The 25,250-nt window shown below is 35.7% G+C and overlaps 1 protein-coding gene across 3 annotated transcripts in view; it reads right to left on the minus strand.

Moving 5' to 3' along the window:
- Nucleotides 1–25,250, minus strand: part of ZFAND3 (zinc finger AN1-type containing 3) — a 319,318-nt gene that overhangs the window by 42,569 nt on the left and 251,499 nt on the right. For 2 of the 3 annotated variants that reach the window (XM_039856094.1, XM_039856097.1), the window contains one exon: nt 14,393–14,458. The exons of the other annotated variant lie outside the window; for it this stretch is intronic. In XM_039856094.1, the coding sequence (XP_039712028.1) occupies nt 14,393–14,458 (66 nt within the window). The remainder of the gene's footprint in view (nt 1–14,392; nt 14,459–25,250) is intronic. 3 annotated transcript variants of the gene reach the window in all.

The following is a 25,250-nucleotide window of genomic DNA, read 5'->3' on the forward strand; positions in this document are numbered from 1 at the left end:
TGACTTTACTGACCTTCATTTCCATGTCTACACTCTCCAACCTTTTGCTTTGAGTCCTCATTAACAGTTTCAGATTCATCTATTTTTCCAACCAGATTCTAAGGTGTGTGCACTCTTTCTCACTTTCCTCTACACTCCCTCAAGCTTCTCTACTCTCCTTTCATTAGGATCATCAAGCACATTTTGTCCATATCTCTTACCTACTGACTATTTATCGGGCACCACGTTAGGTGCTTTAAAAGCATTATTTCATTTCCCTCATAACTCTTCAGATGGGCGTACTATTTTAGGAAAGAGAAAATCAAGTCTCACAGAAAGGTCTAACAATTCTTCCAGTTATGTGGTTGGTAAAAGGGGGCACTGGAATGTGAACTCATGTAGTTTGCCTCTAGAGCCCACATTCTCAACCACCAACCCCTCTACTTCTATCCTTTAGGATTAGGGGTTTTAATTTGGGTACATTCTCATCGTTTAGATTTCCTAAGAACTACAACATTCTATTAAGGCTACCCTTCCCTTTTATCTCCTACCAGTGATTAAATCAGAAGGTATAGTCCTAGCTTTGTCTCGGGTAACTTTTAATTCAAGAGGACTGACCCCTCCCAAGACCCAACTAAAATAAAAGCACGAAACATGAACCTACTATAATAAATATAATTGTGTGTATTTAACATAACCAACGAGAAATTTTGAACGAATTTCTAGATATTGATAGTGATGGGAGTGTGTTGAGGCTGAAACTTGGTGACTGCAGAGGTGCCAGCCATCACATGTGAAGAAAGTCTTAAGATAAGCAAGATGGAAAGCAGGAGGATCTACTGAAAGTATATTTGTAGAACAACTGTGCTAGTTTACACCTCCCACCATTGGTAGCAACCCACATTTACTGGCAAAATTCTGAAGAACTCTTCTCTAAAGAAACTGAATGACCTGTCTAGGCAAAGTTGTCTCTATGGTTCCTCTTGTCAAATCCTCCTTCTCCATTTGAGAGATTTGACTTCCTCACAACAGATTCTGCCAGTTAACACCTCTACCTTACTCAATCCCACACAGAAGCCCCAGTAAAATTCCCAATTAAGAAAGAAACTCTCCCCACCCATCTAACCCTTTTTTCTTAAAAGTCAACAGAAAACCAAGCTTCACGAGGCAAATGAGAACCAGAACCATGATAAGACTAAGATAAATAGAAAAACTGGCCTCACAGCACTCACAGATAGCAAAGAGAAGAGCAAAGTCTAACCACTAAATAATATACTCAGAAGGTATTGCTATACAGTTATTATTATATTCATAAACAAGAATAGGATACTATGAAAAAACCTTCAGGGAACAAGAACAAGCTCATTAAAAGTACAATTGTTGAAGTACAATCAAAAGAAGCACTGGAAGATATAGAAGAATCACTCAGAACACAGAGGAGATGTAAACTATGAGGAAGAAGTGAAGAAAAAAATCAATCTAGCAGGTCCAACATCTATATTATGAGTCCTGAAAAGGAAGATAATGTTAAGTTGGAGGAATATCGAAAGCAATCTACACCTGAAGGAGGACATGCGCATTCAAATCGTAGGGGCCTAGCAAGGATCCAGCATCTTGAATGGGGGGTGGGAGTGGACATGATGACCACTAGACACTTCATTACAAATTTTAAAACACCAAGGACAAAAATGCAATCCTAAGAGTTTTAGAGGTGAAATAAAATCTCAGCTATATTACTTATAAAAATAAAAATCAGTGGCATTGACTTCTCAGTAATAATATGGAATGCTAGAACAATGATTTTCATCCAAGAACTGCATACTTAGTCAAACTTTCCATCATGCAAGGGGCAAGAAAAGACATTTTCAGATGTGCAAGAACCCCAACACTTCATCTCTTAGGAACTAACTTGGGGGTTGCAGTCCAAAAAATGAGAGGATAAAAGAGAGAATGGTAAAAGAGAATTCTGACACAGTAGGCTTAAAGAACACCTAGTCCAGATTGGAGCAGAAAGATGGTGGGCACAGGAGGGAAGTCTTGAGTTAAAGGTATAAATACAGGTTAGAAAAAAAATAGTAACAGAAAACCAAATATTGCAAGAAAAAAGAAAGGCAATTATAAATGCCAAGAGAAAAACCTGTATTAAAATGTTACAATCCAAAAATAAAGCAAACTAAAATGTGGCATGATTTTTTAGCAACTGATGGAATACAACAACAACAAAAAAGACACGATTTGGTTTTGATGTAGGAACATTCTCCAGGGACTGTGACATTAGACTCATAGAAGAAGAAATCTATTCCTAACATGCAACTTGACTGCCTGGCAGGGAATAACATTTACAGAGTTATAATAATGTAAATGCCAATTATTGGCTTTGAATTTTTGGGAACAACCTATGGACAGTTCATAGAACATTTGCTTGTGGTTACAGGACTGAGTGTAGTTAATAACTGTGAAATTAAAAAAAGTACAAGTGTAGTTGACAGGAGGTATGATAAGGAAGTACCTCTAATCAGAGGTATTAACATTCTCATTAAGAGATGATGCTGAAAGCTGGATGAAGAAAGAGAAGAATGAAAACAAGCAATAAAAATACCAAACACTGGGTTGAGGAATAGTGTGAGCTATAGACCTTCTATTTCATACCAACTGATTGACATCTAAAAAGTAGGGCTATTAGCATTTTTTCCCTTTCAAAGTTATAAAGGTAACTCACAGGATGAAAGTAGTAAAAGAAACTGCCAAAAGAGAAATGTTGGTCAGTTTTGTGGAGTGAGACTATCTCTAGACTGTTACTTTCTCTTATAAACTATTTTGTGTCATGACTTACACTACCGTGTGGTTACTTTTGAAATATGAAAGCACATAATTAAAAAAGAAAGACATAAGCACCACTTGTTCTCTCTTTGCTCTCTTCTTTTGGGCTAAATGTAGTAGCCAGATAAGTCTCACTTTGGCCTGCTGTAAATTGAAACTAATGACGTTTGGATTAGCTTCTGTTTAGCAATCCTATTTTCCCTTAGTCCACAATAATTCTCTTCTTATAAACTCAGTTCCCTGCTTCTACTTACAGGTGATGGTATTATCTATTTACTCAGAAAATGATGACCTTCCAGGATAAAGTCCCTAGTTCATCTTGTCTCAACTGTCTATACGTTAAAGAGAAAATGTATTTATTAATCTGCATATCTTTTCCTCATCCTCTTGGGAAGAAACTAATGTTTCTGGGTTTCTGCCTCCAAAGAATCTTGCTTTTGTATCTCTTCTATTTCTCTTCTAATATTTTGTTTTTCTCTTCCCGTCTACCTTTCCTTTGCATGTTAACCAGATCAAAATATTTCTCTATCTAACTACTTCCACACCAAGAAACGCCTGATCCTGTTTCTCTCTCCAACCACAACAATTTTTGGTTTTCAACAGCTCAATTAACTCCTCTGCTGCTTTTATTTCCTTGTTATGAAGTGCCTCTTTAATGGCCTCCCATCAGGCTTTTAATCCCACCACATTTCACTAACTTCTTTCAGGTTTTCCAATGATCTTCTACCAGCTATAGGCAACAGTTTTCCTTAGTCCTCAAATTTCCTGGCCCCTCTTCTAATGCATCTTTTATGATCCTGTATGATGCCTTCTCCTTTCTTTAGCTTCCTTAACATTCTGGCTTCCTTTTTCACTTTCCGGCCCCTTAAATGCAGTCTTTAGCCTTCGTTCTTCGGTATTCATTCCCTTACCCACTTGCACACCTTTAATCGTTGCTTCTAGACCAATGACTTCTAAACTAGGCCTACATTTATAATTTTCTGCAGGACTATCTACAATAACCTAAAATTTACCTTATTGGAAACTAAAAATAGTTTCAACCATTTTTTATTCCCACTCTTTCCCTGCCTCAATCTCATTTTTCTTCTCTCAATTCCCCAAGTTTATAACTTTACATTTTTTCTTCAGCCAACTCTAATCAGCCATCAAGTCCTATTACTCTTATTTTAAAACATTTTTCTCACATTCATCTTTTTCCCTCCATTCCACTGGCCACTACCCACAGAACACTTATTTCTTTATCCAATCATCTATTGATAGACACGTAAGTTGCTTCCATATTTTGAATAGGATAAGGAAGAATTGATTATTTGGTAAGTCAAATATTACTTTATATGCAAAAGGAAAAACTATCAACTTTCACTCAGTGGTGACACATTTTATAAAATGAAGGACTCTCCTATAATATTAATTCTTAGTTTACCTGATTTGTAATGAGATGTACTGAGATGATGATATATTAGGCTTCTTTAAAATGAGACACACACACCTATGAATAACTGAAGGCATCAAAGAACTCCATAGAAGAACTATAATTTCTCAAACAGCGCAAGTCTCCTGATAGGTTAAAATTTTTAAAAACAATTAACAAGCTTATTTTAATGAATATAAATAGAATACATATTCTTAAGCATATATGAGACATTTACAAATATTGATCACATGCTGAGGGATAAATCAGATCTCAAAAAATTTCAAATGAGTGGTTAGCATAACACAGTTTTCTGATTTCAATTTAAGAAAGAATAAATATTTCTCACCAAATAAATAAAGATAGTTCCATTGGTTTTGAATTTGGGAAGCATACCACTAAATAACACATGAGCCAAAGAAAAATCATGATGAAAAGTACAATGTATTTTGACCCATACAATAATGAAAGCACTTCATGTCAAAATCTTATGAGTAGCAACTATAGCAATTTATAGTCTTAAATGTTCATTTTATAAAAGAAATCCTAAAAATTGAGTCAAGCATTAAACTGCAAAAATGAGAGAAAAGCATAAAATATCCAAAATAAACAGAAGAAAGAATACTGACAATATCAGAAGTTAATAATATAGAAACAAGCATGCAGTATTAAGGCTCAACAAAGTAAGCCTTAATACTGCATGCTTGTTTCTATATTATTTCTGCTTTCTGGAAAAGCAGAAAATTGACAAACTCTAGGTAAAATTAACTAGAAATAAGAAATGTCATAAGCAATGCTAGGAATAAAAAAAAAGGGTACTAGGCTACAGATAACATAGATATTAAGATGTTAATAAAATGATACATTTTTTATTTTTCAATTACAGATGACATTCAATAAATATTAGTTTCAGATGTACAGCAGAGCAGTTAGACATTTAAGTAACTTACAAAGTGATCCCACCATATATAGTTATCATAACTGTCTACATTCCCTAAACTGTACTTTACATCCTTATGACTATTTTGTAACTGCCAATTTGTATTTCTTAATCTTTCACTGTTTTCATTCAGCCTCCAACTCCCTCTCATCTGGCAACCATCAGTTTGTTCTCTGTATCTGAGTCTGTTTCTGTTTCGTTTATTTTGATTTTTAGATTCCACATAAGTGAAATCATATGATATTTCTCTTTCTCTGTCTGACTTATTTCACTTAGTATAATACCCTCTAGGTCTATCCATGTCGCAAATGTTAAGATTTATTCTTTTTTTTATGGCCGAGTAATATTTCGTTTCATTGTATATAAATTATTTCTTTATCCAATCATCTACTGATGGACACTTAGGTTGCTTCCATATCCTGAATATTGTAAATAATGCTGTAAATGTTTGCTTTATATGTTTAGGTGCTCCTACATTGGGTGTGTAAATGTTTATAAGGGTTATATCCTCTTGTTGTACACCTTTATCATTATGCAAAGTCCTTCTTTGTCTCTTGCTATAGCCTTTGTTTTAAAATCTATTTTGTCTGACATAAGTATTGCTACCCCAGCTTTTTTTTCACTTCCATTTGCATGAAATATCTTTTCTATCTCTTTCAGTCTGTGTGTGTTTTTCTATCTGAAGCGGATCTCTTGTAGGTAGCATATGTATGGATCTTGTTTTCTTGTCCACTCAGCCACTCTATATCTTTTGATTGAAACATTTAGTATCCATTTATATTTAAAATAATTATCAATAGGTATGCAGTTATTGTCATTTTATTTTTCTTATTTTTAACCTTTTTTTCCCTTTTCCTTCTTAAAGAAGTACCTTTAACCTTTTTTATAATACAGGTTTGGTGGTGGTGAACTCCCTTTAGTTTTTTCTTGTCTGGAACTGGTAGGTTAGTTTTGAAGGTACTTCACATGGAGGTGTATTCATTTAAAGGCTCAAGTGACAAAAAAACTGCACTATCAGAATGTTTATAACTCCTGGATCAGACTGGTAAACCCTTTTCAAAGCATTTCTCTGTGGCTCTGCTGCAAAGTTCTCCTATCTTTAAGGTCTAATTCCTGTGATTTAGTGAAGTTAAATGATCAAAGCTAAACAGAGCCATATCTCAATTTTCTCAAGTATTAGGTGCTTATCTGCTACTCAAAAGCATATTTGCCAAGCCATATTTGCACTTTTCTGCTCACTAGAAAACACAGTCTTACTTCTAGACTTTCCCTCAACATTCCACAGTATCTCTTTATCACTCCTACTTACTCTTAGAAACTAAATTCTAAGCATTTCTCCAGTAAGATAATTCTTTAAAGAGAAAGACTACGTTAGTATTTTATTTGCTCATAACAATTAGCATAATTTATCCTCCTTGTCCTTACTTTTAAAAATAAACTTAAGTTACATTTCTTGTTCTCTAAAGCTGAAATTAGTTGTATTTATGTTTCTGTACTTATTCTGTCTCCCAGGAGCAAGATATATGTTTAACACTTCTGCATGTTGCTACAGAATTCACTATAGGACTGTCACAATGGTCTTTTAATGAAGTTCTGGACTGGTTGAGTAACTACAGTGCCTCAGCTGGTCCTATATTCCACATAAGCAACCACTTCTGAAGGTGTGATCTATAACCATGACAGTAGGCAGTACAGTAAGATTACGGCTTTAATCGGCCATGATTATGAAATATTTCTGAAGACTCTTCATGGGGGGCTGCCTCAGAAGCAGACACAGGTATGAGGAATAAATGCCAGCCCACCTGCTGGCATAAGAGGCGATAAGACTGTCTCTTCAGATAGATGAGCAGGCAGGAAAACGGATAACACAACTTGTCTTGGAAGCAAGCAGCACCATGAGGCAGTAAAAACCCATCAGCATACATCATCCTATCAGGGCCTAGTGTCATTCCCAGCCTCTATTAGCCTTCGCTGCAGCAGCGCAAACCCCAGACGCTTCATCCTGTTTATAATTGCTGACGAGCAGTAATAAGGGCTCCATGCCTCAGCTCCGTCCGTTCCACTTCAGCACCCACCTATTAGGTAATAACTTTTATTTACAGCCTTGCTCAATGCACTGTTCTATTAGTACAGCCAGGAACTGAGTAGGGCAAAAAAGAAGTCTCCTTAATAGGCAGTATCACTGCGAGGCTCTGATGATTTATAACGCAGCTTTGTGGCTGTTGTATCTTGCTCCTTTTGGTAAAGCTGCTTTAGGAAAGCTACATTTCTAACATGCTGCCCTCTAACAGGCACACATGTACTATGGAACATCCACCCCTCAAATAATACGAAAGTTTCAAAGGAGGAGACGGGTATTAAATTCCCTTGGTATTGGTATCCTTTTTAAATAATGTTGGCTCAGGCATTTTGCCTCAGTAGAGCAATAGAACAGCTAATTAACAGAAGTTCAGGACTTTTCTCCATGGTAAGAGTGCAAGCTATAATAAAATAAATGACAATAAAGGCCAAAAACCCCAGTTGTTGCTGCATTCAAGGATCCAAACAAACTGAATTAGCAGAAAGCATGTAGACCACAAGCAGCTCAACATCACAGTCTAGGTTTCACATCCACACACACATCCAAAGTAGCAATAAGCCTCATTGCACTGCCTTTTCCTTTTTATACAGGAATACATTTTTATCCTTCAAGTGTAAAAATTCCTCTTGACAAGATTGGTATCAGAGGAAGCCACTGGTTCTCATGAGTAAAACCCAAACAAGGCCTGTGAAACAAGCCTATAACTTCAAGTTCAGCAAACTCAAACATTATGTGTCTAGCTAGCGTGTAATAAAAACACAATGGCTGGTGGTAATGGGACCAAACTCTCACTCAAGGGGTACAAATGAAAATCCGTGAGCTCTCTCTAACCTTTTCTAAAATTTATATATTGTATGAGATGCTTTTAAAGTCAGCTCCTTTATGGTCTCACACATGGTTATTTTACTCGCCATTCCACTAACTATAATCACATTTTCAACACACATGTATCGAGATCAAATCTTCTAATTATATAATGCCTTGCTATCTCATTCTATTTTTTAATATAATTAATAACTCAGTCAGATTAAAGTTTTTACAGAAAAAAACTCACAAGAACGAACATGTAGCAGATTATTTCCCTTCTCCAGTTATCCATGCAATGGCCCAAATCCACATATTATCAATAAACAAACATTATGGCACACCATGATAACCTGTGCCCTTTTATTTTTTATGATAAAGTGTAAGATGACACATTTCAGATTAGAGAAATTTTGCAATCTTGCCAAATATTTGGTATTCATTTTGCCCCCCACCCCAGGAATCAATTGAACTCCTTCAGGACCTAATACGATGAGTGCGTAAGGCAAAACATTTTTTTAATACTTTTTCCTTGCCATGACAGATTTACTGTTTTGATCTTTCTTCAATGGTTACATTAAATGCTAATAAAAAATTAAAGGTTTATATCTTCCCTAATATTCTCCTGATGGGAACTTGCAAATTACATAAGTAGGTCAAATTTCTAATTTTCTGTCTCAAATGCTGATATTGCAGACCTGAGGGAAAAGCTATACCTTAAGGATCAAAAAAAAAAGAATGAAAAAAAGAACCGAATTTTACAGTTGAATCACACCCAAAGCCACCTTCCTTTAAATCTCTACAGAGTCCTTCATAGAAGAGTCACTTAGAATGTGCAATATTGACCAAAACAGTCTGTAGTCACTGACTCTCTAGGATTAAATGCACTGGTCGAAATGTTTCCATGAATATTGACTAGACCAGGAGATAAAATACACAACTGTAGGTAATTCTAAGATTTATAGGGCCACCTCTGCTTTAACATTACCACCCTTTAGCTTCTGAATCAATTTAAAAGATCTTATACAAACCTCTTGGTAACGAAACAACAATGCAACATTCCCCCCCTTAAGTGGCTTCCAAACACTGATGTGGAAAAGTCTTTAGCACATCAATCTTCCCCTGACTCCAAGGTGAAAGGGGGTTTCTTCTGTCTTTGTCAAAACAGACAATAATATCACAAGCAGACTGCCTCAGAAATGAGTCAAGAGAAGGTTTGGGGGAAAAGGGGAAACAATAAACAATACAGGCTATCTAGGTTCATGTCACTGTTCATCATGCAGAAAGGAAAACAGGTGACCTAAAAGGATAAACATGTTCTTTCCTAAGGAAAAGGAAAAGGAAAAGAAAAAGGAAAAGGAAAAGGGAAAGAGAAAGAAGAAATAAAAGAAAGACAAAGAAAACAGTTAAAGGATATATAAACTGAATGAACATGCTTCTTAAAGAGTGGAAAGATGATACCTTCTGGAAAAACCTGCCTTCGTGTTTAATGGGACAGTTTCTAGTCCCATCTGCTTTCATCTCAGACAATACTACAGCTCCCTTATGGTCCCACAAATGGTTATTTTACTTGCTATTTTACGAACTATAATCACATTTTTAACACACACAGAGCATTTTAAAATCATCATTTTTCTAATCTATCGGAGAGAATATTTACTCAACATACTTGCTGGAAGAAGAGTAACCATGAATATACATACAGTGGAGCAAAAGTCTCTTGACAGTACCATCAAGTCTATAAAACTGTTTGACTTTTTTCTTATTTTAACTTCGGAAACAGGGCTAATAAAATGAAAAAACTAAATCAAGCCATATAAGAGTGGTGAAATATGAGAGGAGAAATTTCTTTTTTTTATATGCTAAAAAATATATCCCTTGATATATATTTGACCTAGGGTCTAGAGCTAAGAGTTGGTTAATGCTCCCCTTGGAGGGACCAAGCAGAGTCCTTGTGTTAGCCATAGTTCAAGGATTCACTGGCAGAGAGTCTATTTCTTCAAAGAAATTTAAGATAAGACATGGTTCTATCTGTCCACTACAGGGTAAATTTTAAGATTCATCAATAGCAAGCTACAATAAGTGAAATACAAAATATCTGCTGTAGCTCTTTGCAAATGAGTTTTATGAGAAAAGGTTACACAACACGTCTTTAAATAATAGATCCTAAGAAAAGGCAACACACTCCTCCTTTCCCAAAAGGCACTTTAAACATAAAGATATGACTTCATGAAGGTATTTATCTAAATATCCAAACACCTTCCAAATAATGTCTAAAAAAAAAAAAAAAGACCACAGCTCAGATTACAACGTTTTGGCTTAAGTATAACTTGAGAGTTAGAAAAGATGAAGGACAAAAGGATATCCTCTGGTGGTTTGTTGCCAAAGAAAGTGAACTCTTTTCCTTCACGATATATTTGTTCTTGACAGGGAATGCTGTCAGAATTAATAAGGGAACATGTGCAAAAGAGTCAAAGTTCTCTGAAGAAATGTAAGCTCTCTAGTAATTTGAAGGTGTGATGTGCTTTAACTCTTACACTCTAAGCAAAGCAACCTAGGGCTCGGCAGCACTTTTCAACCCTCTGCTGACTGTAGATATCCCAAAGCTCTACAAAGCCATATACACTTTCAATTATTTTTTCTTTGTTTAAACACCAACGATCATGGTGTTGTTGTTGGTTTTTCCCCCCTCTATCTAAAGATTACACAGTTTAATTATTAACGGTTCTATGTGGCCAAAAGCCAACATCTAAAGAAAAGCCTTTCCCACCTAGTCCACAAATGCTGATCTTTCATTGGCCATTATTGCTACTTTTTACGACCTGCTTCTAAGAGTCAGTTACCACAAAGTAATTTCTTAAAAAGAATTCCCTCTCTCATTTTGATGGTTGTAGACCAACTACTCTATACTGCTGTCCACTTCTCTAAGTTATAATACCCTCTGATCAACAATAGTCCTTTTGAAACATAAATATAGATATTAATCAACTAGCCAAACTTATGTTCAGGTCTTGACTTATTAAACCACATAATTATGGGCCTAATGCTAATCTTTATATTTACTTTTCAAAGTACTAAAAAGAAAACAATCTGTTTACTGAAAAAGTCATTAACCTTTTTTGAGTGTATACTCCTAAGATATTGGCCATGTATATATTTGTATGTGTATTTGTTGGTTTTAAACAATATGTATGGACTAACATATAATTATGAAATGAATCTGTAAAACAGAAATTTTAAAAGGCTGAGATAAAGAACTTTTACTATTTTCTCCCCATACCTCATAGACTATACATTATAGGCCCTTCTTCAGAGACTACTGACTTAAAGGACCACCATGTTCTAGCCTAAGTATCCTTTTTCTAACACACAACATTATTAAACTGGAGGCTGCTTTAGGTTCAAACTTATATGAATAGATAGGCTGGGAGGGGGCTGGTGGTAAAATCTCTAATCTGGAAGGTCTCATTCTAAGGCTCCTAAGAAATGACACCACTGTTAAGGTAATTATGTATAGATCGTCTATGCCTGAAGCCCTGTGCTCTGGGAGAACTTTGGGAGAGCTATTGTTACTGTGTTCCCTTTGGCAGAAGCAGCACAGAGCATGTGTTAGAGGTGTGAGTCCTACTCTTGAAGAACCCGTATATAAAGAATAAAGAACTCTCCAGCAATGTAACACTATAATTGATGATGATTCATAAGAAAAATGCTCAGAATCCACACAGTGGGTAACCTGCTGATTCCAGGACAGACAGAAAGATGAAGAAGACAGTCAATCCATGGTTCTCAAAGCAAATCATTTAAGTTACATCTGAAAATCAGGAAGCTCTGTCCTCTAGCATCAGGGCCATTATTTAAGGCTGAGGCAGTACAACAAGGAGCCTGGGGTGGGTGGGGGGTGGGGTACAGAGAGGCTCCCTGAAAAGTGCAGCAGGCTGAACTTCATGGCCTTTAATGTCCATGCTGAGAAATCTCAACTTTCCTTCAGGCTTTTTAGAAGATGACCTGCACATTGCATTAATTTCTTTCCAAGCCAGAAATTCTCAGCCTTTTTCTAGTTAACAAGTATGAAGTCACTGGAGACGTGTGACTAAGAGGCTCAATGCCTTGCTTATCATTTCACTTTATGGAAACCTAAAAAAAACACATTACTCTCAGTTCCTATTATAATACTGACATGTAACAAAGAATGTGATCAATATAAAACCAATTAATGAAATTAGGTAATGTATTCTGGTACTTCTAATCTACTTTTTTCCACCTAAAATATCTATTGCTCTTATCAACACCCTTTAATGGTTGGCCACTGTATACACATAATCTTTAATGATAAGATTATAACAGTAGCTACCATTACTGAATATCTATTATGCATTATGTATATTATTTCTCACATCGAACCTATGAGTTAGACTTATCATCCCATTTTACAGATGAAGAACAACTTATGAGATGTTAACATTTACTTAAAACCACATTTTCTAAGTGGCTAGGCTATGATCTGAAACCAGATCTGCTTTTAAAACTCACATTTTTAAAACTACTTCACTACATGCTGTATTTCCAAATCTGTGTTTCTCTTCCTCCATATTTCATTTAATGATATGCTTTTCTGACATCTGGCTAAGAGTATAATTATAATAAAATGTGATAATCAGTAACATGATATAGTGCAAAACAACACAGGCTTTAGCACCTAAAAGATCTGTGTTCAAGTCCTGGCTCTATTATTTACAAGCAATATACCCCAGGAAATGTACTGAATTTTCAGAGTACCTGTTTTTGTCGTCTGTAAAGGAGGAATAACTACTTTGCATAATTGTTCTGAAGATTAAATGGGCATATATGTAAAGCATATTGAATGGTGCCTGATAATACAGTTAGCATGCAGTAAATGCTGTTATTATTTTTAGGTACACGAAATAGTATGGCAGCAGAGACAAGGAAACAGATCTGCCTAGAAGATGAAGGACACAAGTATATGACATTCAGGAAGGATTCCTATTAGTTTTGGTGTCTAAGCTGAGCACACAAGTCTCCTTCCTAAATGTCTCAGGATGACCCAATGTGTCTGGGCCTCACTCCCTGACTGCTACCTGAAGATGTTGGTAGTGCGCACAGTAAACCCTGCCCTGAGGGCCAAGACTGGAAGGAAAGAAGAAAGACTAAGTGTTGGACCTGAAACCAAAGGGCTCTGAATGTTTTCAAGCTTCTGGCTAGAGTAGGAAACTGGCTTTCTGACTTCCCACTGGCTAATCAAGACAGTCTATCTCACTCCCAGGCACAGTTCTCTTCTATCTCAATCAGGAACTACCCAGTGGAGTGTAAGTACTGGGGAAAGGAGGGATGAGAGTATGCCAGGACTATCTCACACAGCCCTGCCTCAAAATTGCTCATTTGGAACAGAAGAGTAAAATTGAGTTCCTCAGGGTTCAATGCCTAGATGTTATTCCAAAACTATGCAAGGACAGACCTGTTTGAGGTTTAACATCAAAACTATGAGGATTTAAAGGGGCTGAGGTTTCAGTATAAGTTTGTACACAAAAATAGTTTGTACTGTTTTTGTTAGAAAGTTAAAAGGACTTTTTAAGTTATGAAAAATAGTTTGACTGTGACCTTTAGAAAAACAATATAATTATTTTGACTCTTCCAAATATAATCCCTTAGAAATTTTAAACAGCAGGCAGTATTATTAGAAAAGGCAAATATTGTTTAAAATAAATTAAGCTACAGACTAAGGAAGCAATGGGCATTATAACTGCTCTTTAGAGAGCAAGAAGATTCATGACTTCATGTTTAATAAAAATGTCACAGATGTACTAAGATGGGGGGGTACTTTATGCATCTGACAGGAATGATTTCAGCACACTTCATGGCTTTAAGATAAATGAGAGAAAATAACTTTCCAAAATTATTAGGATATTCTAATAGTCAAGTTAAAACATTAATTATCTGTACTACAACTTCTTTCACCCTCCAGTCTCCATTATTTAAATAAAGTTTTTTAGTAGGTACAAGACAAACTAGTCACTTAGACAAACTAGTCTAGAAACTGGGTGATGAGCTGCATTTTCTGTATGTTTCGTGTCTTAATATTCTTCAGACATTAGGACATAGTTAAATTTTGATGTCCACCTTCTTGGTTCTAGCTGCCAGCATTAACTCAGTCAATCTGACCTCCAAGAACACCATACTGACCTCTGCTCACACTCCACTCCCAATAGTAAGCACATAATATATCACTTGAAAATTGATGAAAGAAATCAGAGTACCTGGAAGGACACCACATTAAAACCAATAGCTAACTTCTGTGAAGAATTCAGATAAGAATGAATCCTGATAAGAATAATGTACGTACCTGTACCACAGGATCTTTTGGTTGGTGTGATTAACGAGACATGAGCTGTGTCTGTGCATGGCCCACCTAGAAACAGAAAGGCAGGCACATCAGTCAAGACATACCCTCTAAGTGCCCACAGCTGCTATTCTGGATAAAGAGAAACCCAAAAGGGCAGGATCAACCTGCAAATATACATAAGGAGGGGCAGTAGGAAAGATGGAGAAGGTGGTGGTAGTGGTAGGTTAATTCTAAAGACATAATTTTAGTTCAGCAGTCTATAGATCCATAGTCTTTCTAAATTTCAACATGCTTTTCATAAAAAGTAATCAAGTCTCATTTAATGTCAAGATGTTAAAGGATAAAATTTAAACTAGAATTCCAATCCAGGTAAGAGGAAAGTACCCACAAGTTTGGGAAGATGAGTTTTTCCACAGAGCAATAAACAAGAGTACTCCCTCTTAATCTGACCTCAATAGTCACTCTACCTTTGAATTGATTGCAAAATTAGCCTTCTTTAAAGGGAGAAAGGGCATTGCCTAAGAAACAACAAACAGCTTGTCAGAAGAAATAAAGATTATTTTAATATATAAAGAGAGCACTGCTGACCAAGGAAAAATATCTAGTTTAATTATAAGAATATGATACGAAGAAGGCATTCATGGAATCTTTGAGGGTTCAGAGATATGATGGATAGACATAATTCAAGAGTATGCAAGAGATACAGTCAGTCATTAAAAGCAATAATTTCATTCTTCAGAAAAGGACCATCAACAAATTCTTAAGTTGATATTGATGTCAACACTCTCTACCAATCATGCCCTACCTTTTCTAAAATAGGAAGCTGCCAGTGGTTCTTGATATGCCCTAGGAGGGGCATTAGTGATGATCATAAAAGAACAGAATACACGAGCAAATGATACACATATATTTTGAAAAGGCTCCCTAGGTAACTATGACTAGCAAAGCGAAACATGGTTAACTAGCAGAGCTGTATGTCACCTATGATAAGACTTCGTATCATTGAAGTTACTCATCAAAAAGGAAGAAGAGATCAAAGAGCTCTGAGACCTGTTCCTAGAGTTTATGCCACCAAGATCCATGGGTTTAGGGACCTGGAGATCCCACCTAAGAAATTCTTTGTTAGTCCATTCTTTCCTTGGCCAAGGTCATCATGGCAGCAAACTTTAGTGGGTATGAGAAGACATAGAAGGGAAAGAGGAAAAAGGAGGAAAACCAAGTAAATTTATTGTTAACGTCAAAGAGCACTTAGCAAATACCTACTATGTGCCACAATGGGTTAGTCTTATGCTCAGTGAACTTATAATCTTTTTAGGAGGACGAATTTGTGTACATAAATGAAGAATAATACATGACAGCAGAAAAGAGCTGGACCAAAAATGATCAAATGTCAAAGAATATGGATTAAAAGCTAAATGTAATCAGGATGAAGGATATTCATCACTGGCTAGCATCACCTGGAAATACTTCTCAAGAATTTGAAAATGAGGCAAGAATTGAGAGCTAGAGCAAAAGAGCACTGCATTTTCTACAAACATCACATTCCCTAGAGAAAGCTTAACATACTAAAATTCCAGAGGTCCAAATGGACAACTGTGACATGGAAATAAGCAACATGGAGAAACAATGAGCTGCCGGAAAATCTAATATAGACCCCACCCACATCCTCGAGAACTCTTTGGGCCTTCTATAGTTTCATAAAATGCTGTAGCTTCTGCTTCCATGGGAAGTTTGTTTTGTTTGTTTGCATTCTCATTTCTGAGAAAATATCATTCTTTTTCTGGGAAAATACAGGCTTTTCTAAAAGACTCAGTTTAAGTCCAGGAACTCCTCAAATTTTTTAACAAAAAATAGGGATAGCAAAATTGCCCCCAATTTTAAACTAAGAGCATCTGTACAAAAACACTTGATAAACTATACAGCTTTATATTATATATTACCATTTTCCTCTTCCACCAGAATTTATGCCCCCAAGAGTGAAGACCCACTTTGCCATCTACTTTTGGGTTATGAGTATGTGGCCACTTGGCACTTAATAGTGTTCATTAATACCACTGCAAGACCCCCAACCCAGAGGGCTCCTCCCCCTATACCTTCTAAGCCCAATCACTAAGGAGCCCAAGGGAATCTGAGCAAACGCTACAGAAACTGTCGTTAACACTAACAGGGACTGAGACTGAGGGTAGCGAGTATAATTGAATATATATAAGAGAAAAAAAGGCATTATTAAGACTTCATATAAAGCAGGGATCCAAGAGACACCACCCACTGGAAACCAAAAGAAAAACACCTTCTTTGCAACAGGCTAAAGACAGACCTCTATTTAATAAATCTTCTTTCTGGAAAAAAAGTAAAATACACATCCATTAATGCCCAGGAGGAGAAATAGTCCATTAAACACCATGAACAACCAAGGTGACAAGGCATCTCAGAAAGAAAGAGAAAAATCTCCAGAAAATAAGCTTACACACATAGAAATATGCAACTTAAATAACAGAGAATTCAGGATGGTACTTTTGAAAAAACTCAATGATATCCAAAACGAATCATATCGACAATTTCAGGAATTGAAAAAACAACTAGATGAACAGAACAAATTCTTTAGCAAGGAGACTGAAACCCTCATAAAGAACCAAATAGAACATCTGGAGATGAAGAACACAGTGCAAGAGATAAAAAATGAAATAGCAAACTTGGGAAATAGAGTTGACCAAATGGAGGAAAGGATCAGTGACACTGAAGACAGAAATGTAGAAATAAATCAGAAAGAAGAAGAGAGAAACCAAAGAATGAAAAATAATGAAAGAGAAATGTAAGAACTAGCTAATACCATCAGGAGAGGAAACATAAGAATAATGAGCATTATAAAAAAAGAGGAAAAGGAGCAGGGATTAGAAAGTATTTTCAGACAAACAGTGGACAAGAATATCTTAAATCTAAGGAATGAGCTGGAGCTTGGAATTCAAGAAGTCAACAGAACACCCAATTATCTCAACCCAGAAAGGCCTTCACCAAGACATATTGTATTAAAATTATAAAAAATCAATGCAAAAAAAGAATTCTCATTTGCCAGGGAAAATAAGATGTTAACCTATAAAGGAAAACATATTAGATTATTGTCAGACCTCTCAGCACAAACCTTATAAGCCAGAAAGGAGTGGAATCAAATATTCAAACTATTAAATGAAAGGAACTACCAGCCAAGAATAATGTATCCAGCTAAGCTCTCCTTTAGATACGAAGGAGAAATAAAGATCTTTCAAGACATACAAAAATTGAAGGAATTCTCCACTACGAGGCCAGCATTGCAGGAAATACTAAGTCAGCTCACTTAAAACAAAACAACAAAACAACAACAACAACAACAACAACAACAACAACAAAAAACCATAACTAGGAGTAAGTTGACTAGCAGGCAGATAGAAGCAGAGGACTGCAACCCTTACTAAGAACAGGCATTATAAACTTCGACAGTAAGAAGAGATTTGCTATACCAAGATAGTAATGAACGTTCGGCATACATAGGGACAAACTGAGACAACAATGACTGAAAAGGGGAGGATTCAAAGATCCTAATTTGTAAAGGGGAATGGAGATAAGGCACACAGAAGAAAATGGACTAACATATATATATATAACTATCCTTTACATATTCGTAATGGTAACCACACACCAAAGATTCAGAACTGAAATATATAACATGAAACAAGAAGAACCAGAGGCAAACCCCACAAAGCCAACCAAAATAAAGAAAACAGAAACACAAGGACAAGGAAGCAAAGGAAACACCAAGCTACCAGAAAGCGAAAGATAAAATGGTTACAGGAAAACTTCATATTTCAATAATCGTCCTAAATGTAAATGGACTGAACTCACCAATAAAAAGGCACAGAGCTGCAGATTGGATCAAAAAACAAAACCCAACCATATGCTGCCTCTAACAGAAACATCTCAGACCCAAAGACAAACATAGAGTCAAAGTGAAAATGTGAAAAATGGTATTTCAAGCAAATGGCATTCAGAGAAAAGCAGGAGCAGTGGTACTATCAGATGAAACAGACTTCAAAATAAAAACGGTAAAGAAAGATACTGAGGGACACCTCATAATGATAAAAAAATCATATACCAAAAGACATAACACTTATTAATATCTATGCTCTCAATCAGGGAGCACCAAAATATATAAAGCAATTACTAACAGAACTGAAGGGAGAAACATACCAAAACACTATTGTAGTGGGGGGACATAAATACCCCACTGTCAGATATGGACAGATCATCCGAACAGAAAATCAATAAGGAAATAACATCCTTAAATGACACATTAGACAAACTGGCCATAACTGACATTTACAGAGCCCTTCACCCCAAAAGAGCTGCTTGTACATTCTTCTCTAGTACACATGGAACATACTCAAGAATTGACCACAACTTGGGACACAGAGATAGCCTCAACAAACGTAAGAGGGCTTAAGTCATACCAACCATATTCTGTGATCATAATGCTTTGAAGCTGGAGATCAACTATAAAATGAAAGAACCAAAAGTACATGAAGAATAACTGGGTGAGGGAAGAAATAAAAAGAGATCAAGAGATACATAGAAAAACGATAATGACAGTACAACAAATAAAAACTTTTAGGACACGGCAAAAGCAGTAATAAGAGGAAAGTTCGTATCATTATAGGCCTATCTCAAAAACAAGAACAAGCCCAAATAAACAACCTAATGCTTCATCTTTAAAAAAAAAAAAACTAGAAAAGGAAGAACAAATGAAGCCTAAAGTCAGCAGAAGGAAAGAAATAATCAAAATTAGAGCAGATAAATGAAATTGAAAAAAAAAGAAAAAAGAAATGCAACAAAGAGTGGTTCTTTGAGAAGGTCAATATAATTGACAAACCCCTGGCTAGACTCACTAAAAAAAAAAAAAGAGAAGGGACACAAATAAACAAAATCAGGGATGAAAGAGGAGAAATTATAACAAACATCAGAGAAATACAAAGAATCATACAAGAATACTATGAAAAAGTATGTAACAACAAATTTAATAACCTAGAAGAAATGGACCAGTACTTAGAAAAATACAACCTTCTTAGACTGAATCAAGAAGAACTGGAAAATCTAAATAGATTGATCAGCAGTATGGAAATTGAAACAATCATGAAAAACCTACTAAAAAGTAAAAGTCCAGGATCGAATGGCTTCCCCAGTGAATTCTACTAAACATTCAAAGAAGATTTAATACCTATTCTCCTCAAATTCTTCCAAATAATCAAGAAAAAGGCAGTACTGCCTAACTCATTTTACAAGGCCAATATTACTCTGATACCAAAACCTGGTAAAGACAACACAAAAAAAGAAAACTACAGAACAATATCTCTCATGAACACAGATGCAAAAATCCTGAATAAGATATTAGCGAACTGAATACAGCAACATATTAAAAAGATTATACACCACAATCAAGTGGGCTTCATCCCAAAGGCATAGGGATGGTTCAACATATGCAAATCGATTAATATGATACAGCACATAAACAGATTAAAAAATAAGAATCACATGATCATATAATAGATGAAGAAAAAGCCTCTAACAAGATACAGCATCCATTTATGATCAAAACACTTAACAAAATCGGTATAGAAGGAAAGTACCTTAACATAATAAGAGCCACATATGACAAACCCTCGGCCAATGTTATACTTAATGGTGAAAAACTAAAAACCTTTCCTCTAAGATCAGGAACAAGATAAGGCTGTCCACTATTGTCATTCAATATAAAAATGGAGGTTCTAGTGAGTGCAATCAGAGATGAGTAAGATATAAAAGGCATCCAAATAGGAAACAAAGAAGTCAGTCGAACTGTCACTATTTGCGATGACATGACTCTCTATATAGAAAACCCTAAAGACTTCGTAAGAAAATTACTAGGAACAATAAGCAAATACAGTAAAGTTTCTGGATATAAAATCAATGTTCAAAAATACACAGTGGTCCCATACTCTAGTAATGAAGTATCAGAAAAAGAGGTGGGAAAAATAAGTCCTTTTGCAATTGCAACAAAAATCATAAAATACCGAGGAATAAATTTAATGAATCAGGTGAAGGTCCTATATAATGAAAATCGTAAGACCATATTAAAAAAAATCGAAGAAGATACAAAGAAACAGAAAGACATTCCTTGTTCTTGGATTAGAAGAATTAACAGTTAAAATGATCATATTACCGAAAGCATTATGCAGATTTAATGCAATCCTCATCAAAATCCCATTGGCATTTTTTAAAGAAACAGAACAAAAAAAATCATCAGATCTGTATGGAAGCACAAAAGACCCTGAATTGCCAAAGCCATCGGGCGGGGGTGGGGAACAAGGCTAGAGGCATCACTCTGCCCAACTTCAAATTATACTATAAAGCGACAATAATCAAAACAGCATGGTATTGGCAGCAAAACGTACATACGGAACAGTGGAACAGAATCGAGAGTTCAGAAGTAAATCCATATTTATAGGGGCAAATAATTTTCAACAAAAAAGCCAAAAAAATATAGTGGAGAAAGGAAAGCCTCTTCAATAAATGGTACTGGGAAAACTGGAAAGCCACCTGCAAAAGAATGAAACTAGACTGTTGTCTATCACCACACACCAAAATTAACTCAAAATGGATTAAGGACCTGAATATAAGACCTGAAACAATAAAATACATAGAAGAAAACATAGGAACTAAACTCAAGGACCTTGGACTTAAAGACGATTTTATGAATTTGACCTCAAAGGCAATGGAAGTAAAAGCTAAAATAAACGAATGGGACTACATCAAACTAAAAAGCTTCCGCTCAGCAAAAGAAACCGTCAACAAGGTAAAAAGACAACCATCTGAGTGGGAAAATATATTTGCAAGCAACACCTCTGATAAGGGCCTAATATCCAAAATATACAAAGAACTCATATGACTCAATAACAACAAAAAACCCAAATGTTCCAATCAAAAAGTGGGCAGAAGACCCGAAGAGGCACTTCTCCCCAGAGGACATACAAATGGCCAACAAATATATGAAAAGATGCTCAACATCACTAACTGTTAGGGAAATGCAAATCAAAACCACAATGAGATACCATCTCACGCCTGTTAGAATAGCTATAATCAACAAGACAAGTAATAATAAGTGTTGGAGAGGATGCGAAGAAAAAAGTCCCGTTGCTGGTGGGACTGCAAATTGGTCCAGCCACTATGGAAAACAGTATGGAGGTTCCTTAAAAAACTAAAAACTGATGTACCATATGATCCAGCAATCCCTCTACTAGGTATTTACCCCAAAGACTTGATAACTCATATCCGAAAAGATATTTGCACACCAATGTTCACAGCAGCATTATTCACAGTGGCCAGGACATGGAAACAACTGAAGTGCCCTACGACAGATGATTGGCTAAAGAAGCTGTGGTACATATATACAGTGGAATATTACTCAGCCATAAGAAGAGATGAAATACTGCCATTTGCGACAACATAAACAGACCTCGAGATAATCATGCTAAGCGAAATAAGCCAGAAGGAAAAAGCTGAAAATCACATGATATCACTTATATGTGGGATATAAATTTAAAAGCAACAAAAGCACAGGAAAAACAAACAGAGACTCATGGACATGGAATATAGACTAGTGGTTAACAGCAGGTAGGGAGTAGGGAAGAGAGGTAGATGGGGTAAAAGAGGTCAAATATGTGGTGACAGAAAGAAATGTAACTATGGGAAGTGAACACACAATGCAAATATATATATACGTCTTACTGTTATACAGCTGAAACTTACTGGATTTCGTTAATCAATGTCACCATAGAAATAAATTAATTAAAAAAATAAATATTAAATTTTAAAAGACCATTGCAAGGCTCTTGATTGAATCAGGGCATTAATGCAATCTATTAAATCCTTTTTACTGCAGTATTACATAAAAAGAATGAAATGTTAGAGAGAAGTATACAAATCTTAAATGTACACCCTGAAGAGTTTTAACATATATACACTCATGTAATGACCATGAGATAAAATTACTGGAACATTTCTGGAATCCAAAAAATTCAAGGGAGCCTTTAAAAAATACAGATTCCCAGACTGTGACTCTGGAAATCTGGATGCAATAGTTTGAGGTGGGCATAGAAAGAGATTAGTGTACACTTTTTAAACCAGCTGAGCACAATGTAAATATTAACGGCCCAGTTGGTTTCAGTTTCTGATAATTTTCCTTAACCCCCAGCTCAATATCTGGCCAAGGTCACTGAGTTCCCACAATATCATGAGCTGCACAGAGCCTAAGAGCCAATAACAGCTTAACTACCAGAATACTTTTTTGAAAGAACATAAAATAATTCATCCAGTAAAATTATAAGAGAAGGGAGAAACCAGTCAAATCAAAATCCCTAAAGAAATTTGGCTGGGACTCATAAATTCACTCTCCTATGTTTACAAGTGTAATTTTCACCTCATCTGTAGCTTGAGAGTTTATCCTTTCTAAAACTCATAATGAATGAATTTCTGTAGGTTTGGCAAATACGCAAATAACTTTAAGGCTACCTAGCATATCTCAACATGCATCATCATGAAACTGTTCTCCAGAGAACTTGTTAAACTAACAACCCAATCCAATATATTCACTACATTACAGTAAAAATACAAATAGAACCACAGTTAAGCCAAAACAAATTGACAGCAAGAGTAACTGGCAGTGATAATATATCCTAGCTTTGATAATTGGACAATGTTATAAACGGAGCTTAGAATTAAGTTTGGTCTGGTACACTATAACCTATGAAACTCTTTAAAAATCCAGAAGAGATGCATGAGCACTGCACATATATTCTACACTAATTGTGCTGTCACACGAAATTCCTACACTTAAATAAAAGAAGTAGCTACAAGAGATTATGGTATCGACCCTTACACAATTAATTCCTAATCAACACTGTTAAAATGAATGCAGGAAAATAAGGGCCACTCGAGGGGAACCCTTCCCAGGTTTTTGTCCACAACAATAAAAATATGAGGCCCATGTGGTTATAGCAAACAAAATCATTTTGAGAGATGATGGTAAGAGTCAGTATCAGGGTATTCGCTCCATCAAGGAATAGAGCTGGCTTTTCTTTACTGAGCTTCCTAATGCCTGACAGAGGGGCTGGCATATACTCCCATAAATCATTGTAAACTCTGCTATTTTTGGCTTTTCTTCCTCTTCTTTCCAGGCAGCAGGGTAGAGAACTAATAACTTAAGAGCAAGGTGAGGAAGCTTCTTGATGGCTAGGTTCTATTGGTGAACACAGAATGTGTGTGTGTGTGTGTGTGTGTGTTTTCAGTGGGGTCAAGGCTAGGAAAATGAAGGAATTTCTAATCACAGAATAATTCATATCGTTACTTTCTAGCTTATATTAGTGGCAACTGAGCTTAGAACAGTAAGTTTTGGATTTTTAAACATTAAAAAAACGACAAAGTTCCTTGCTTAATATGACAGGCTCTCTGGGGATTGTGAACCAAGTAACAAGATTAATCAACTTGAACTATTTTTCAAACAATCATTACAAGTACTTTTTGCTTTTTTTTGCTGGACCAAATTAAGTATCTGATTTTTTTCAAGTTTCTTCATTATCTGGAGGTATTTAGTAACAGACTATCATTTTGCATTTCAGATTACATTCAGAAGACTTTTTCCTAAGTTTCAACAATTTAGAGTCTGGAATTTGCAAGTAAATAATGTCTACGGTTCCTTGTAGTTTGTGACCAGAAGTCTGAATACTCTATCTTGTCTTCTAGAGATGTTTCTATTCTTGTATTAAGGTATCATACATAATGCAGCACTATGCATTGCATCTGCAATTTCATATGAGAGCCATGAAATGAAATTCTTCAGCTGTATTCCCAACAACTAGAAATCTTTATAGCATTTGCAATAGGGTAGTGGAGTTTCTTGGGGAAACAGTGCTGATTTCAGCCCTGTAAAGTTGAAGACAGGGGTCGAATCTGCATACTAACTTCACTGTAACCTGCAAAACCAGAAAGAGTAAATAAAGGTATCCCATTAACTCTCAATATTCACATTTTAAGTCAAAGTAACATAATTCTTAAATTTTCTTTTTTAGCCTCCTGTACAGTTACTGAGCATGTCAAAAAATCCTGAGCTACCCATGTGGTAGTCTATCCCACAGACTGGTTGAAGACTATGATTCAAGGAAGAACAGAACACAGGTTTGGAGGGCAGCTACATTTAGCCTGGCAATCATTTTAGTCACTCAAAATTTAAGGCTGAGTAAATCCAGAAAAATAGTATTTCTCCTTAACCTTGAAAATAGAGATCAACAATCTACCCAGAAAGGTTCTGTTGAAACAGCTGTGATGACTGGTTATTTTTGGCTCCTGGTTTTACTAGCCCTCATTGGCTGCAGTTATACTATATGCTAAAACATATCAATTAGGAAAAATGGACTGTCAAGGAGTCAGTCAACTAAAAATTGCCAGAAGCTCAATAATCAAAGATTCTAGTATCAGCTCTTTCATGGTAACTGCAAAACATTATTAATACACAAAAATAGCCATTCCTTTCATAGATTTATATAACATTTCAATATTCTTGCTTAATTAACATGACATTCATATAACAGTATCTAATTAATTTCCAACTAAAAGCACTGTGGGCTAATTAGAAATGCATCATCCTTTTTTTAACCAGCTTGTCAATTTCACTCTCTCTTAATCTGCACATTGTTTACCTTTGCAGCATCTCACTTTTCCAGGTTCACTGTTTGAAAGGTGATTTCGGACAACAGATCCAAGAGCTATGATTCACTCTCTCTAGAGATTCATATCTTAT

Source organism: Pteropus medius, unplaced genomic scaffold (assembly GCF_902729225.1).
Source record: "Pteropus medius unplaced genomic scaffold, Ma_sr-lr_union100, whole genome shotgun sequence".
In the NCBI taxonomy this organism is placed as follows: domain Eukaryota; kingdom Metazoa; phylum Chordata; class Mammalia; order Chiroptera; family Pteropodidae; genus Pteropus; species Pteropus medius.